Here is a 14,691-nt window from a genome sequence, read left to right on the forward strand (position 1 = left end):
TGCAGGATCCTCGGCTTCGCCGCAAGGCGCCTGACCTGGAAGCCGGAGGAGGAGCAGAAGGGTCTCCTTCTGTTCCTTCTCCAGCTTCGCTGAAGGGCGCTGCGCCTTCTCCCTCTCTGCGCAGAGAGAGAAGGCGCAGCGCCCCTTCAGCGACGCGCCTGTCCTGGCTTCTGCTTTAGCCCTGCGCAGCCTCTTCGGGCAGGGGGAGCCTTCATCCCGCTGCCCTGAAGAGGCTTGGCGCGGTTATCCCAGAAGCCAGAACAGCCACACGGTATCCCAGAAGCCAGATCCCTCTTGCTGTTCTGGCTTCTGGGGTTCAGAATAAGTTTTTCTTGTTTTCCGCCTCCCAAAACTAGGTGCGCCCTATGGTCCGGTGCGCCCTATGGAGCGAAAAATACAGTATTTCATTTTTAGGATTCACACATATAAGATCCAGTTTACATTGGAAGGACTTCTGCCCATTCTATGCATGCTTGCAAGGGGATTGTTTTCAGTTATTATGAGCTAATCCGAGGCACTTCCTGTTATTCTCTTTCTCAAAGCAACTGGATTCTGTGCTGGAAACTGATGTCAACAATAGCATCCTTCTTCCCTCCCAGAATTTCCTGCAGGATACAAACTGCATCTTTTGGCATGAACAATACTTTGCTTCCTGTTCGGAAAAAGCAAAGTGGAGAGCTAGGTGAACAAACACCCCCTTCCCCCCCCAAAACCTGGCCTAGCATTAAGTCATATTTTATTCTTAACAGGAGCAATTGTTAAAGGTAGGTAGCCGTGTTGGTCTGCCATAGTCAAAACACAATAAAAAAATTCCTTCCAGTAGCACCTTAGAGACCAACTAAGTTAGTTATTGGTATGCACTTTTGTGTGCAAGCACACTTCTTCAGGACCAATTGTGCTAGTTGCAGTACTAGTGTGTACATGAGAGTGATAGTGATAGTACATGAGAAATGGATAGCATTGTTGCAGAAAGCTACGGTTGCATACGCACAGTATATTTAAAGTACATCCCCTCAAGAATCCTGGGAACTGGTACAGTGGTACCTCGGGTTACATACGCTTCAGGTTACATACTCCGCTAACCCAGAAATAGTGCTTCAGGTTAAGAACTTTGCTTCAGGATAAGAACAGAAATCGTGCTCCGGTGGCGCAGCGGCAGCAGGAGGCCACCATTAGCTAAAGTGGTGCTTCAGGTTAAGAACAGTTTCAGGTTAAGAACGGACCTCCGGAACAAATTAAGTACTTAACCTGAGGTATCACTGTAGTTTCCTCATAGAGCTACAATTCCCAGTGCCATTGACAAACTAAAGTTCCCAAGACACTTTGGGAGCGGTGCTTTAAATGTATGTTGTGTACGACATTGGAAGACACAAGATCTACCCACCTTGGAAGACTGGCAGATGCAACTAATAGACTACATGGAGATGGCGGAGATGACCGGCAGAATCCGACACCAGGGAGAAGAGTCAGTGGAAGACGATTGGGGGAAATTTAAAATCTATTTGCAGAAATATTGTAAAATTTCTGAATGTTGATGACATTGAAGTGAAATGCGGGGGTTCTAGTAACAAGATAAAATCTAAGATTAAACCAACAACAGATAAATTAATGGGCTATGAATTTGCTGAACCAACTTTGAAAAGGGATACAAGAACGGGGGACGTGAGGAAGTCAGGAGAATATGTGAATTTAAGATCTAAAATTAAGAAAGAAGGAATTTTTGTGTTTTTCTTATATGTGCTTTTTCTTTTTATTATCAGTTTCTAATTTACGTATTTTTGTATTTTGCATCTTTATGCTTAATGTCTGTATTGTTGTATTTTGTAGTATGTATTTTGTGTTTTTATTTTCTTCTTGTCCTTGTCTTTGTATCTTTTCTATATTTTGTAAAATGCAATAAAAAACTTTTTTAAAAAAATAATAAATGTATGTTGTGTACGTCACCACTTACAGACTCGTGGTTGCCATTTTCTTTCACATAAGGAGAAAGAGCGCATAGCATTGTTGCAAAGGGAGAATGCACAGATTTAGAAGGAACCAAACAAAGATAGTGGGGCAGGAGGAATAAGAAGGGGAAAGGGTCACAAAATGGTCAACCGTTGCTTGTGGTGAGCGTAGGGAATGTGGCTGCCACACTGCACATCAAAAGGAATAATGCTGAACGGATGAGGTTTTGTTTTGTTTGTTTGTTTTGAAGCAGCTCCACTAATGGGAGAGAAAGATTTGCGGGGCAGCCATGAATATATCTGTGCTTTCAGAAGGCAAACTGCTATTTCCTAGTAATAAAACAGAATTCTGTTACCTCATGGTTTGCCCTTCACCCAGGTAACGTAACATATAATACACCGGTAATAAGCTCTAGCTGGGCAGGCATGCATTTAAGGCAGTAGACGGACAGCCATAGCTGAGAAGCAATTCCATGCAGGCGACTGAGCAGGCTGGCAGGCGAAGGCTGCATATGCACGCTTTTTAAAGCAAGTGACCTCTCTCAAAGAATCCTGGGAACTGTAGTTTGTTAAGGGAGCCGGGAACTGAAACTCTGCGAGGGGTAAACTACAACGACTATGATTCTTTGGGGGAAGCCATGTGCTTTAAATGTACTTTTAACATATGGTGTGTACACAGCTGAAGGCTGGAAAAGCAGTGGGGCTGCTTCAAGGAGAATGGTGCTCTCTGTCCCTTTTCTGCCAGCCCCAAGCAGGCTAGTAAAAAAAGAGGACGGAAGGAAGGCTATTGAAGTTGTTTTACAAGCCTGCCCTAGGTTCACATGGTAGGATTCCCACCTCCCAAAACAGGAGAAGGGTCATTTTCAGGATTTAATTTGAGCTGGAATTCTTAAACTATGGGCCCCGATTCCAAGTCTTTTCTACCCATCCATACATTGGGTCTATCGTTATCATATTCAGGTTGGCTTGCAAATAATTTACGAGCGTGTTCAGTCTGCTTCTCTCTTTCACCACCTAGTAATCCTGCCAAGCCTACAGACACCTGGAATGAGTAAACGGGTTGCACCATTGTGTGTATGCTTACTCAGAAGTAAGCTCTGCCAAGTTCAATGAATTATTGGGGGACGTGTAAACAGCATTGCTAGCTAGAATATCTCAGTCAGTATCTATCTAAGCCAGGAATGGGTAACTTGGTTGTGGTCTTCCCAGTCTTGTTGGACTACAACTCCCATCAGCCCAAACCTGCGTGGCTAATGGTAAAGGAGTTGCAGACCAATATAACAGGCTGCCCATCACAAGGGTAAGCACTGAGGCAGGAGTTGCTAACAGGTTAGGAGATTACCATAAATTGGTTAGTTGTCTGTTAGTCTGTTGGTTTGGGGGCAATATAAGGATGGTGGGTTTTGTTGGGGTGTGTGTGTGTGTGATGAGATTAATCTCTTGGCCAAAATTCTCAATGAAAGCTCTACGGGTGAGTCCCCTTTTGCAGAACATCCCAGTGCAACAGTTCAAGCATACTTGTAAAATGCCAAAACAAATCTGGTCAAGCCATTAACAGTTGTTCTTTCAAACCCAGGAGCTCTCAGGAGCAATTTTACTCCAATTACATACATTTCTTACCCACAGAAACAGCAAGAGTACAAAGTCTCAGACAGCCAGGTTCTGTTGGGTGGAAGAGTTGGAGACTCCCTCCCTGAGAATTCTTGTGGTCGAAAAGGAATAAAAAAAAGTTGGGAAAAGTCTTGGCAGTTTTGGAATCTTGGGGATATAAGTAATTTTGAGCCTCACAGAGTCTCTCTAACAAACACTAGCTCCAGGGCAGGAATGCAAAATATGCAGCTACTGTTCAGCTCCTTCTTGCATTAACATAAAGAGTGTCAGGAAAGATGAAACACAGCCCAAGCTTTATAACAATGTGTTGCACTTTGCGGGCGGGGAGAGGTTTTAATTTATTTATTTCAAGATGTTTTCACAAGGTCCAGAAATTTTAGCTGGCCTCTATCACAGAGGTCTCCAAACTAAGGCCTGTGGGCCGGATAAGGCCCGAGGGACTCGTTTATCCGACCCGTGGTGACCCCTGCCGCCCGCTGCCACCCCCCACTCTTACCGGCGCTGTGGTGCATGGCTGCCCACTTCCGGGTCGGAGGAGCACTGGAAATAGCTTGTGCGCATGCGCAAGTGTTATTTGTGCACGCGCTATTTCCGGTGCACATCCGGGTCGGAGGAGGCCTGTGCACATGCGCACAAGCTATTTCCGGTGCTCCTCCGACCCAGAAGTGCACTGGAAATAGCGTACGCGCACGTGTATGGACACATGCTCCCCTACCCTCCAGCCCGCCGCGCGATCAGCGCTGGAGACACAGGTCTGAGGCGCAGTAACAGAGCAGGGTCTTATCCCTAACCTCATGTTGCACTACCAAAGCACAGTTAAACCCCTGCTCCCATCTCCAACTTCTGGAGGTTCACCTCCCCATATAGCTTAGAGCTGGGGACTGGGAAGAGAAGCACGGCCAAAAACAATCCCTAATCCTAGTGGGAGGCATCCCTTGCCAGAGACTGTCTAGGATCAGTCATTCTGTCAGGCCATAGCAGTGGGTTTGCTCTTTTCCTCTTCCCTCCCCGATCTCTTTTCCTTTTATACTGTGTCTTTCAGACTGTAAACCTGAGGGCAAGGACGGTCTCATTGTTGGTATTTTAAGCATTTCCAAATCCTTCTCCCTCACTCCAGTTGAAGAACAGGTCAAAAATGCTTTAAATAAAGTGTGGACCGTGTCCTAAGGGAAACACATTTTTAATGCACAATCTAGCAACATTTTGTCTACCATTGAGAAATGAGTTTATTGAAGCAGACATACCAGCCAACACTGAACCACAAAATTGCTAACTCAGAACCACTGAACAGATACTTTTCGAGCTGTCATGCTACAGCTTAGTTGCAACAAATATAACCAAGGTAGAACCATGTCTGCATTCAGGACAGTTCTTCAGACAGAACTTGAAAGAGCTATTACCGTAATAATAATAGTATTCAGAAAATTGCACACGTTCACCTATTTGCATGGTTAAAACTTGGTAAAACTGTTATTTTAAGCAAAGTAACAATTCATCACCGGGGAGAATAATAAATATGAAATAGGAAGCATTCCTTAATAGAGAGAGGCTAAGTTGACTTTGGGGGGACGCGGGTGGTGCTGTGGGTTAAAGCCTCAGCGCCTAGGACTTGCCGATCGAAAGGTCGGTGGTTCGAATCCCCGCGGCGGGGTGCGCTCCCGTCACTCGGTCCCAGCGCCTGCCAACCTAGCAGTTCGGAAGCACCCCCGGGTGCAAGTAGATAAATAGGGACCGCTTACTGGCGGGAAGGTAAACAGCGTTTCCGTGTGCTGCACTGGCTCGCCAGATGCGGCTTTGTCACGCTGGCCACATGACCCGGAATTGTCTGCGGACAGCGCTGGCTCCCGGCCTCTAGAGTGAGATGAGCGCACAACCCTAGAGTCTGGCAAGACTGGCCCGTACGGGCAGGGGCACCTTTACCTTTAAGTTGACTTTAAATTTGCTTTAGCTAGATAAATAGTTTTGAATCCAAACTACACCAGTGTTTAGTAGAATTTAACAATGAACAGCTTACCCTTAGTTGAAAAATTAACATTTTCAAAGAAACATGTCAAATCACAAACTGCCACAAATCAGTCTTAATGTTAAATGAAAACATTCTTCATCAAAGCATGTTTTGACCAAAGATAGTTTTGAATACATTAAACACAGCCACATATTTTACCGTTCTTTTTCTAACCCCAGAAAGAATGGGGGTATTATTGATTTAATATTAACTTTAGAAACAAAAAGGAAAACACAGTGTTCACCATTTGCAAATATGACCCAGGCCTTTTCAGGATTGTTTTTAAATTGTTCAGCAGTTACAATTGAATTAAAGGCTCTGACTGAACTAACGTGAAACACAGAAAAGGAGGCTCAATCTGTAAATTTTGTATAGCAAAAGACTACACCATGGGTAGGCAAACTAAGGCCTGGGGGCCAGATCTGGCCCAATTGCCTTCTAAATCCGGCCCTCAGACGGTCCGGGAATCAGCGTGTTTTCACATGAGTAGAATGTGTCCTTTTATTTAAAATGCATCTCTGGGTTATTTGTGGGGCATAGGAATTAGTTCATTTGTTTTTTGCAAAATATAGTCCAGTCCCCACAAGGTCTGAGGGACAGTGGACCGGCCCCCTGCTGAAAAAGTATGCTGACCCCTGAACTACACCCTTGGAAGGGCTGAATGAACTAATATTTCAGATTGTTATGCGCCTATGCACCCATACAAAAAAATAGCCACCTATGATTTTTCCAGCTTTGTCCCTATAACTGCCCCTCCTCTAGGTTTACACAATGATATTTCAACTGTATAATTATGTGTGTTTCAGAAGAGACTCTGCACTGATTAAGAAAATAATGGAAGGATCTAGCCTGTCAAATTATATAGTTCCATCTCTATTTACAGGAGGTCTTGAGGTCCCTTTTCCACCACACACAGAAACCAGAATGCTGGACTTCCTATCCCCTGCATTCCCCAAAGAAATGAATTAGCTGTACACAGCCTGTTATGGAACTGTTCCTTAGTGGAAGCAGAATTTATTTCCTCCCTCTCTTTTCTTCACTGATCTCTCCCTGCCTTGACAGCACAAAGTAAGCCTTTCATTTAGGGGAGTTTTGAAGGCTTGCGTTTAACCAGGCTTCCTCAACCTCGGCCCTCCAGATGTTTTTGGCCTACAACTCCCATGATCCCTAGCTAGCAGGACCAGTGGTCAGGGATGATGGGAATTGTAGCCTCAAAACCTCAGGAGGGCCGAGGTTGAGGAAGCCTGGTTTAACCCATAATAGTAGACAACAAACATTACTTTTAAAGAGCATAGGGAACATGGTAGATAAGTTGTATTTAACTGTAGACGAAAAACGGCCCTGGCCACAAAGCGCTTATTCTCAGGAGAGCATCAAAGTTTCTACCATATCCCATGCAAAAAAGAAAAGAAAAAAAGATGGAAAGACATTAATAGATTCAACCAACATCAAGCTTTAAAATTTTTTGTCCCCGAAATATTTATTAAAATATTTATACCTACTCTTCACCTGTAAAGATACCAGGAGAAGATACAGAATACAAGATAACAACCCCAATTAAAAAGCAAAGAGCTGTAAAGGAACAAGACCATCATCTAAAACAAATAAAAGCAGACAAAAACAGAAGAGCACGCTGAAATAGCAGCATCACAACAAAATCAAGGGCCGGATAAATTTGATTTGCAAAAGATCCAAGGATCCAAACTAGTCTTGTCTAGTTTGGCCCTATTTATATAGCTGATTGTACCATTTTACTGCCATTGCTAACGTGAGAAAATGAAATGAGAGTGAACATTTTGCATCTCTTAAATTAAAAGGACAGTAAAACAATAAACACCACTATGAAAACAGAAGAGTTTAATTTTTAATTCAAACTGACAATTTTTTAATGCACAAGAAGCATATGTAAGGGCTAAAAGGGCTAGAGGTTATCTAGTAATTTTCCCTGGTTGAGCATATAATATGCTGTTTTTGTACTCCATACAAATTCTGCTGCAAGACCGGAAAACTGTAGTCCTAAGCATCTTTGTCTGGAAATATGTTGGTTTGAAATCAGTTAAGATTTCATTGCAGAGAAACAGGTTTAAGATCAGGATACAATGAACTATCCTCTATACTGACATACTAAGGAGAGGGGAAATATTTAAAGATGAAAATAAAATTTAATAGGAGGCAACATCCAAATTAAATTCAGGTTAGGCAACAGATGGTGTGATCACACCAGATGCCCTGCCAGGGAAAAACATCTTTCTGCCCCTAACATTGTTACGGGTGTTTTACTGTTGAACACAAGCATCTGGACAATATTAAGAATTACCAGGTCTGAGCAGTGGCCTTAGCTTGCTCACATCCAGATAACAGTGTTCATTTCATATATTAGTAAGCATTTACTAATAAATTCAGATTTAGAACAATTGCATCAACATCATTCAGTGAGATGTAAGTAATGGGATGATAAAAAAGGGGATTCAGAGAAAACTGACTGTTTTACAATCCTCTCTAAATCCCTTTCATCTCATTTCATAAAACTTATTTAATGATGCTTAGATTTTAATATATTTTATATATGTATATTGTTTTAATTTTATCAATGTTTAATTGTTTTTAATGGTTTTTGTCAGTTCTTTTTTATCTATAAGCTGCCTTCAGTTCCATCTGGGGGGGAAGTGGGGTATAATAATAATAATAATAATAATAATAATAATAATAATAATAATAGATGCAACTGCACAAAATCTTAAGTCTTTTAGCTTATTTTGCTAGCCAATAAAACTAACAAGGTGGTTAGGTACTTAACACAGATTAACAGACGCAGCAATAGCAGAAATTCACCCAAAACTTCCATACAAAAAACATTAATGCTATAAATCAGGGGAGTAGCAGGGAAGGACAATGTGAGACCACAGTGCCATGTCAGTCATAGCAAAACCTTGTAGTGCCTCTTTAATCACACATGTGCACACACACATAGGATAACCGGTTAATTCTGACTCAGGAGAGGAACCATTGTGCAACCCACCAAGGATTTTTAAAAACAAATTGTGACCAATATTTATAAGCCATCAAGCTTTTATTTATGTTTTGCAACTGTAGCCTCACATAGAGTGCGCTCACTTCAATAATGGAGTCTTGAGGATACCAGTGAATGGATCACTGTGGCCAGACCATTCCTGTCCCAGAACGACCATAGATGACAAACCATCTGAAGCTGGTAACAGGCACTCCTAGCCACTGAGGCCAACTGAGCTTCAGTGACAAAGATGGACCCAGGAGCACCCGAAACGCTGAACCTGTTCTTTCAGAGGGAGTGCAACCCCATCCAGAATAGTTTCCAGGACGCCAAGTTTCCAGGACGCAGGAACTACCAACCCACAGTCTCCATCTCTGTGCCCAGACAATGGTCTAGCTTGAGCACAGCCTCACCTAACTCAGATGCTATGGAGAAGCAGAGCTGTGTGTCATCAGTGTACTGATGGCACCTTGCGCCAAAATTCCTAATGGCCGCACCCTCCTAGGACCCTCGTACCTACGGGACCGCCTCTCCCGGTATGCCCCACGGAAGAAGAAGAAGAGTTTGGATTTGATATCCCGCCTTTCACTCCCTTTAAGGAGTCTCAAAGCGGCTAACATGCTCCTTTCCCTTCCTCCCCCACAACAAACACTCTGTGAGGTGAGTGGGGCTGAGAGACTTCAAAGAAGTGTGGCTGGCCCAAGGTCACCCAGCAGCTGCATGTGGAGGAGCAGAGACGCGAACCCGGTTCCCCAGATTACGAGACTACCACTCTTAACCACTACACCACACTGGCTCCCTCAAGGTCCATAAACGGCAACACCCTAGTGGTCCCGGCCCTAAGGAAGTTAGATTGGCTTCAACCAGAGCCAGGGCCTTTTCAACACTGGCTCCGGCCTGGTGGAACGCTCTGCCTCATGAGACCAGCGCCCTGCAGGATCTGATTTCTTTCCGCAGGGCCTGTAAGACAGAGTTGTTCCGCCTGGCCTTTGGCTTAGAGCCAATGTGATTCCCTCCCCCTCTTTCTTTTTTCTTTCTCCTCCTGTGATGAGGCTGCATTTTAATATTTCAATATTTTAATGTTGTATTTTAATCTTGTTTTTAAGTTGTATTCATTCAACTTGTTTTTATTATTGCTTGTTAGCCGCCCTGAGCCCGGCCTTGGCTGGGGAGGGCGGGGTATAAATAATAAAAATTATTATTATTATTATTATTATTATTATTATTATTATTATTATTATGCGTGGCAATCAAATGCAAATAATTGTGTATCTGAACAGCAGAGCTCCAAAACCACAACAGCTCCACAATGGCCCAGCTGAACCTCTCAAAAGCCAAATAAATGTTGCTTTGGGCACTGCTTCAAATTTGCACAGTTCTGGCAATATAGGTAGGTGCTTTTTCTACCCATTCTTCCCTGGTTCTGTTCAAACCACCTACCGTTACCGCAGCAGGTATCTGCACACACACAAAGCTCTCAACACATTTTAGTACATGCGAGAATACATTTCATACCTTTGAGAGTTAAAAAGAAAAGCAATGCTTTGCCATTTTCAGAATAACATTTGAAGTCAGTAGTCCAAAAATTACTGGGTGGGGCACACCACTCCAAATTCCTCTTGAAGCGACACTCATGAATTTGCAGTGTGGGCTTTCTTGATTCACTCCCCCCCCCCCAAATAAATTCCTAATCTAATTTTCACTTTGTATCAGATAATTTTCCAACTCCCTAGAAAATGAGCTAAAAACTTCAAAACCGCCAGGTTTGTCTAGTCCTGTATTTGCAGCTGGTATCCATTCCTTGTTTCTAATTAACTTGAAAAACGGAAAAACTGGATGCCTAGTTCACTTAACCTCCATTAAATGTAGAAGTGTTAGTTGTTAAAACTGTGTCTTGCCCTCCTTGTGCTCAAAGCAGCACCTGTGAGTTACCCTCCCACTGGGGCAGTAGTAGGCTCAGAACTGCTTATTTCCATAAAAACAATCACCAGTACGTTAGCATTTGCAGTCCATTTGCAGGCCTTGCCTGTACCGTTAGCAGGCACCGTTCAATTCCCAAGGCAGCCCATTCTTTTGGAAACAGTCTTTTTGAAACATTTGCACCCACTCTTTCATATAATCACCAATAATCCCCTCCTTCCCCCCCCACGCACTAATAACCCCACAAGCACACCCTATGACTCCATCCAATCCATACATTCAGATACATCCTCCACACACATGCACTATTGATAGGAAGTCAACCCTTCCTATCTGTGGATTCACAATGCCACCTCACACACGCACTAATAGTGCACCCTGGTCCTACTTTAGTAAGTCCACTCTTCCTACATAGAGGGCTGCTGCTAGCATTAGGCAAACTACCAGCCTAGGCTGCAGACTTCAGAGGGGCGCAGTACTGACCTTCAGGGGGCAAATATACATTAGTTTTTGTTATATCATATACATTTCTGACATTATTTTACCTTTATGTTATATTTTGAAGAATTTTATCACTTCCACAAGACCTGTTTTTGAAAACTGAGGTTAGCAATGGGGTTTGTGTGTGTGCATGTGTGTAAGTAGTTAGCCTTGCCTAGGACACAAAATGGACTGGCATGCGGACTGTGCTATGTATTATTATTATAAAATGAATTTATACCCCACCTTTCCTCCCCAAGGAGCCCGTATGCACTCAAAACACAACCTCACTCACACTATTGACTCCACAATCCATATGCAAGCTGCCTCACCCTTACACTCGTGAGCCCACAATCCATGTGCACTCAAGACACCTTCACCCTTGCACTACTGACTCCACAATCCATATGCATTCAAGACACTTTCACCCTTGCACTTGTGAGCCTGCAATCCATGTGCATTTGAGACACTTTCACCGTTGCACTTGTGAGCCCACAATCCATATGCATTTGAGACATTTTCACCCTTGCACTCGTGAGCCCACAATCAATATGCATTTGAGACACTTTCACCCTTGCACTCATGAGCCCACAATCCATGTGCACTCAAGACACCTTCACCCTTGCACTTGTGAGCCCACAATCAATATGCATTTGAGACACTTTCACCCTTGCACTCGTGAGCCCACAATCCATGTGCATTTGAGACACCTTCACCCTTGCACTTGTGAGCCCACAATCCATGTGCATTTGAGACACCTTCACCCTTGCACTCGTGAGCCCACAATCCATATGCATTTGAGACACCTTCACCCTTGCATTTGTGAGCCCACAATCCATGTGCATTTGAGACACCATCACCCTTGCACTTGTGAGCCCGCAATCCATGTGCATTTGAGACACTTTCACCCTTGCACTTGTGAGCCCACAATCCATATGTACTCATGCTGCTGCCTCACCTTTGCACTAGTGACCCCACAATCCACACACACACACACGTGTGCACCTCCCGCTCCCTGCCCGCTCTGCAGGACCCAGCCCTAGCTTCGCTCTCCCAACTCCGCGCCCAGTTTTCGCCCCGGGCGCAACTTTCCGCCGCGCCGCCTCTCGCTCCGCCACCCGCGGCCCCTCCTCAGGCTCCCCCCGGGGCCTCTCTCTCTCTCTCCGGCCCCTACCTGCTGCCCAAGAAGGTCCGGGCCAACTCGGCCAGCTCCGCCGGCGCTTCGGCCTGGCTGAGGGACCCCAGGCGGCCCGGCGCCGGGCTCCAAGGTGGCGCGTCGTCCGGGCCCAGCGGCCTCGGAAAGTCCCTCAGGAGCGTCCCCACGAAGCCCCGCGCCGCCTCCGGCCACGCCATGGCCTCCAGGCGCGAGCGAGCGAGCGAGCGAGCAAGCACCCGAGCGCTTCCCGCGAGCTGCCTGACTGGAGGGAGGCGGACTCCGCCGCGCGGCCCGGCCTCCGCCTCCTCCTCTCCCCGCCTCCCCTGCCTTCTGACCCCCGAAGGGAAGCGGAGTGGCGGCGCCGGCCCCGCCTGGAAACGGCTCCTGTCAGGGCCGGGCGGCGGCGGCGGGGAGAAGGGTGCGGGGCAGGGGGGACAGCGGCGGCCGTTATCATCATCATCATCATCATCATTATTATGGAACGCCCTCCTGTCAGATGTCAAGGAAATAAAGAACCACACAACGGTTATTATTATACTTAATAAAATAATAATAATAATAATAATAATAATAATAATAATAATAATAATAATAATAATAATAATAATAATAATAATAATTTGCTGCTGTTGTTGTTGGGCGCCCTCCCATCAGATGTCAAGGAAATAAAGAACTACACAAGATTTATTATTATACATAATAAAATTATAATCGTCATTATTATTTGTTGTTGGGCGCCCTCCCATCAGATGTCAAGGAAATAAAGAACTACACAACTTTTAGAAGACATCTGAAGGCAGCCCTGTATTCGGGAAGTTGTTTTTTTTTTAATGTTTGAGGGTTTTACTATGTTTTTATATGTGCTGTAAGCCGCCCAGAGTGGCTGGGGATTAACCCTGCCAGATGGGCGGGGTATACAAAATAAAATTAGTAGTAGTAGTTGTTGGTATAGGGTGCCCTCCCCATCTGATGTCAAGGAAATAACGACACAACTTTTAGAAGATATCTGAAAGGCAGCCCTGTATCAGGAAGGTTTTTTTTTGTTTGACGTTTTACTATGTTTTTATATGTGCTGTAAGCCACCCAGCCAGATGTGTGGGTAATCATCATCATGAAATCTGCACACCGCTTGATTTCCTTTGGTTAAAAAAACACATGCCTCAAAGCTGTTTACAGGAGACAAACGGTAAAATCAAGAAAAAAAACAGCATGCAGAAGTTAAAATGCCAAAACAGATTAGAATTGCCTCAGTTTTCTAAGCCGCTGGGTAGACTTGCCTACACAGGAATGTTTTTAGCAGGCGCTGAAGAGAGTACAGTGAAGGTCTAGGCACCTTTAGTTCCCTGTTGTGGCTGGAAAATGTGTCCCTTCTGCCCACCCCACCCATGTTTATCTGAAAATGTTTTAACAGATTTCCAGTGCCATTCATTTGTGAAGGAGTCCCACCGAATTTAAGGGGGCTTACTCCCAGGTAAGTAGGTATAGGAGCGCCGACTTTATTGCAAGCAGCAGCCTTCTTGGAAGGGCAGCTGGTAAATAATCATCAACAGTGACTAAAACAGAAACGATACTGATATTTCTTTTGCTTTGGTTCTGTGTGTACATATGCATGTGTACGCACACACACACAAAGAAATAAATATACAGAATGCATGCACAGAGACATCTGCCAACTGAAATGAAATGAAGAAGTAGGTGCTTGTGAAGATCAGACGACGTTTAGGTTTGTAAGAGGTTTTGTGAGGAGTATTATTGGAAGTATTGCAAAAATGGAGAAGGGGAAGGATGATTTGTTAAGAGATGTAAAGGCAATATAGTTAAGAAATGCATAAGAAGTGGTTAAAACGGTGGATCATCAGAGGTGCTGATGGAAGTCTAAAAAGATTGTATAAGGGATACATTTTGTGGTACATTTTATAATTTATATGTTAAAATCAATAAAAATTAAAAAAGAAGAAAGAAATGAACAAGTAGGTGCAATGCCTGGCATGCTCACAGCTGCTCCTGGAGAACATGTAGGCACAGTAGTAGTAGTAGTAGTAGTAGTAGTAGTAATAATAATAATAATAATAATAATAATAATAATAATAATAATAATAATAATAATAATAATTTATTTATACCCCGCCCATCTGGCTGGGCTTCCCCAGCCACTCTGGGCGGCTACCAACCAAATATTAAAATACAGTAATACATCAAACATTAAAAGCTTCCCTAAACAGGGCTACCTTCAGATGTCTTCTAAAAGTTTGGTAGTTGTTGTTCTCTTTGACATCTGGTGGGAGGGTGTTCCACAGGGCAGGTGCCACTACCGAGAAGGCCCTCTGCCTGGTTCCCTGTAACTTGGCTTCTCACAGTGAGGGAACCACCAGAAGGCCCTTGGAGCTGGACCTCAGTGTCAGGGCTGAACAATGGGGGTGGAGGTGCTCCTTCAGATATACTGGGCCGAGGCCATTTAGGGCTTTAAAGGTCAGCACTAACACTTTGAATTGTGCTCGGAAACGTACTGGGAGCCAATGTAGGTCTTTCAAGACCGGAGTTATGTGGTCTCGGCAGCCACTCC

General features: G+C 44.2%; 1 protein-coding gene across 1 annotated transcript in view; it reads right to left on the minus strand.

Moving 5' to 3' along the window:
* PPM1F (protein phosphatase, Mg2+/Mn2+ dependent 1F) overlaps nucleotides 1–12,425 on the minus strand; it is a 41,136-nt gene extending 28,711 nt beyond the window's left edge. The window contains exon 1 of the mRNA XM_081175002.1: nucleotides 12,147–12,425. Within this exon, the coding sequence (XP_081031128.1) occupies nucleotides 12,147–12,325 (179 nt within the window). The 5' untranslated portion in view covers nucleotides 12,326–12,425. The remainder of the gene's footprint in view (nucleotides 1–12,146) is intronic.
* Between the last annotated feature and the right edge of the window lie 2,266 nt (nucleotides 12,426–14,691).

This window comes from Podarcis bocagei, assembly GCF_964188305.1.
Source record: "Podarcis bocagei genome assembly, chromosome: 16".
Lineage (NCBI taxonomy): Eukaryota > Metazoa > Chordata > Lepidosauria > Squamata > Lacertidae > Podarcis > Podarcis bocagei.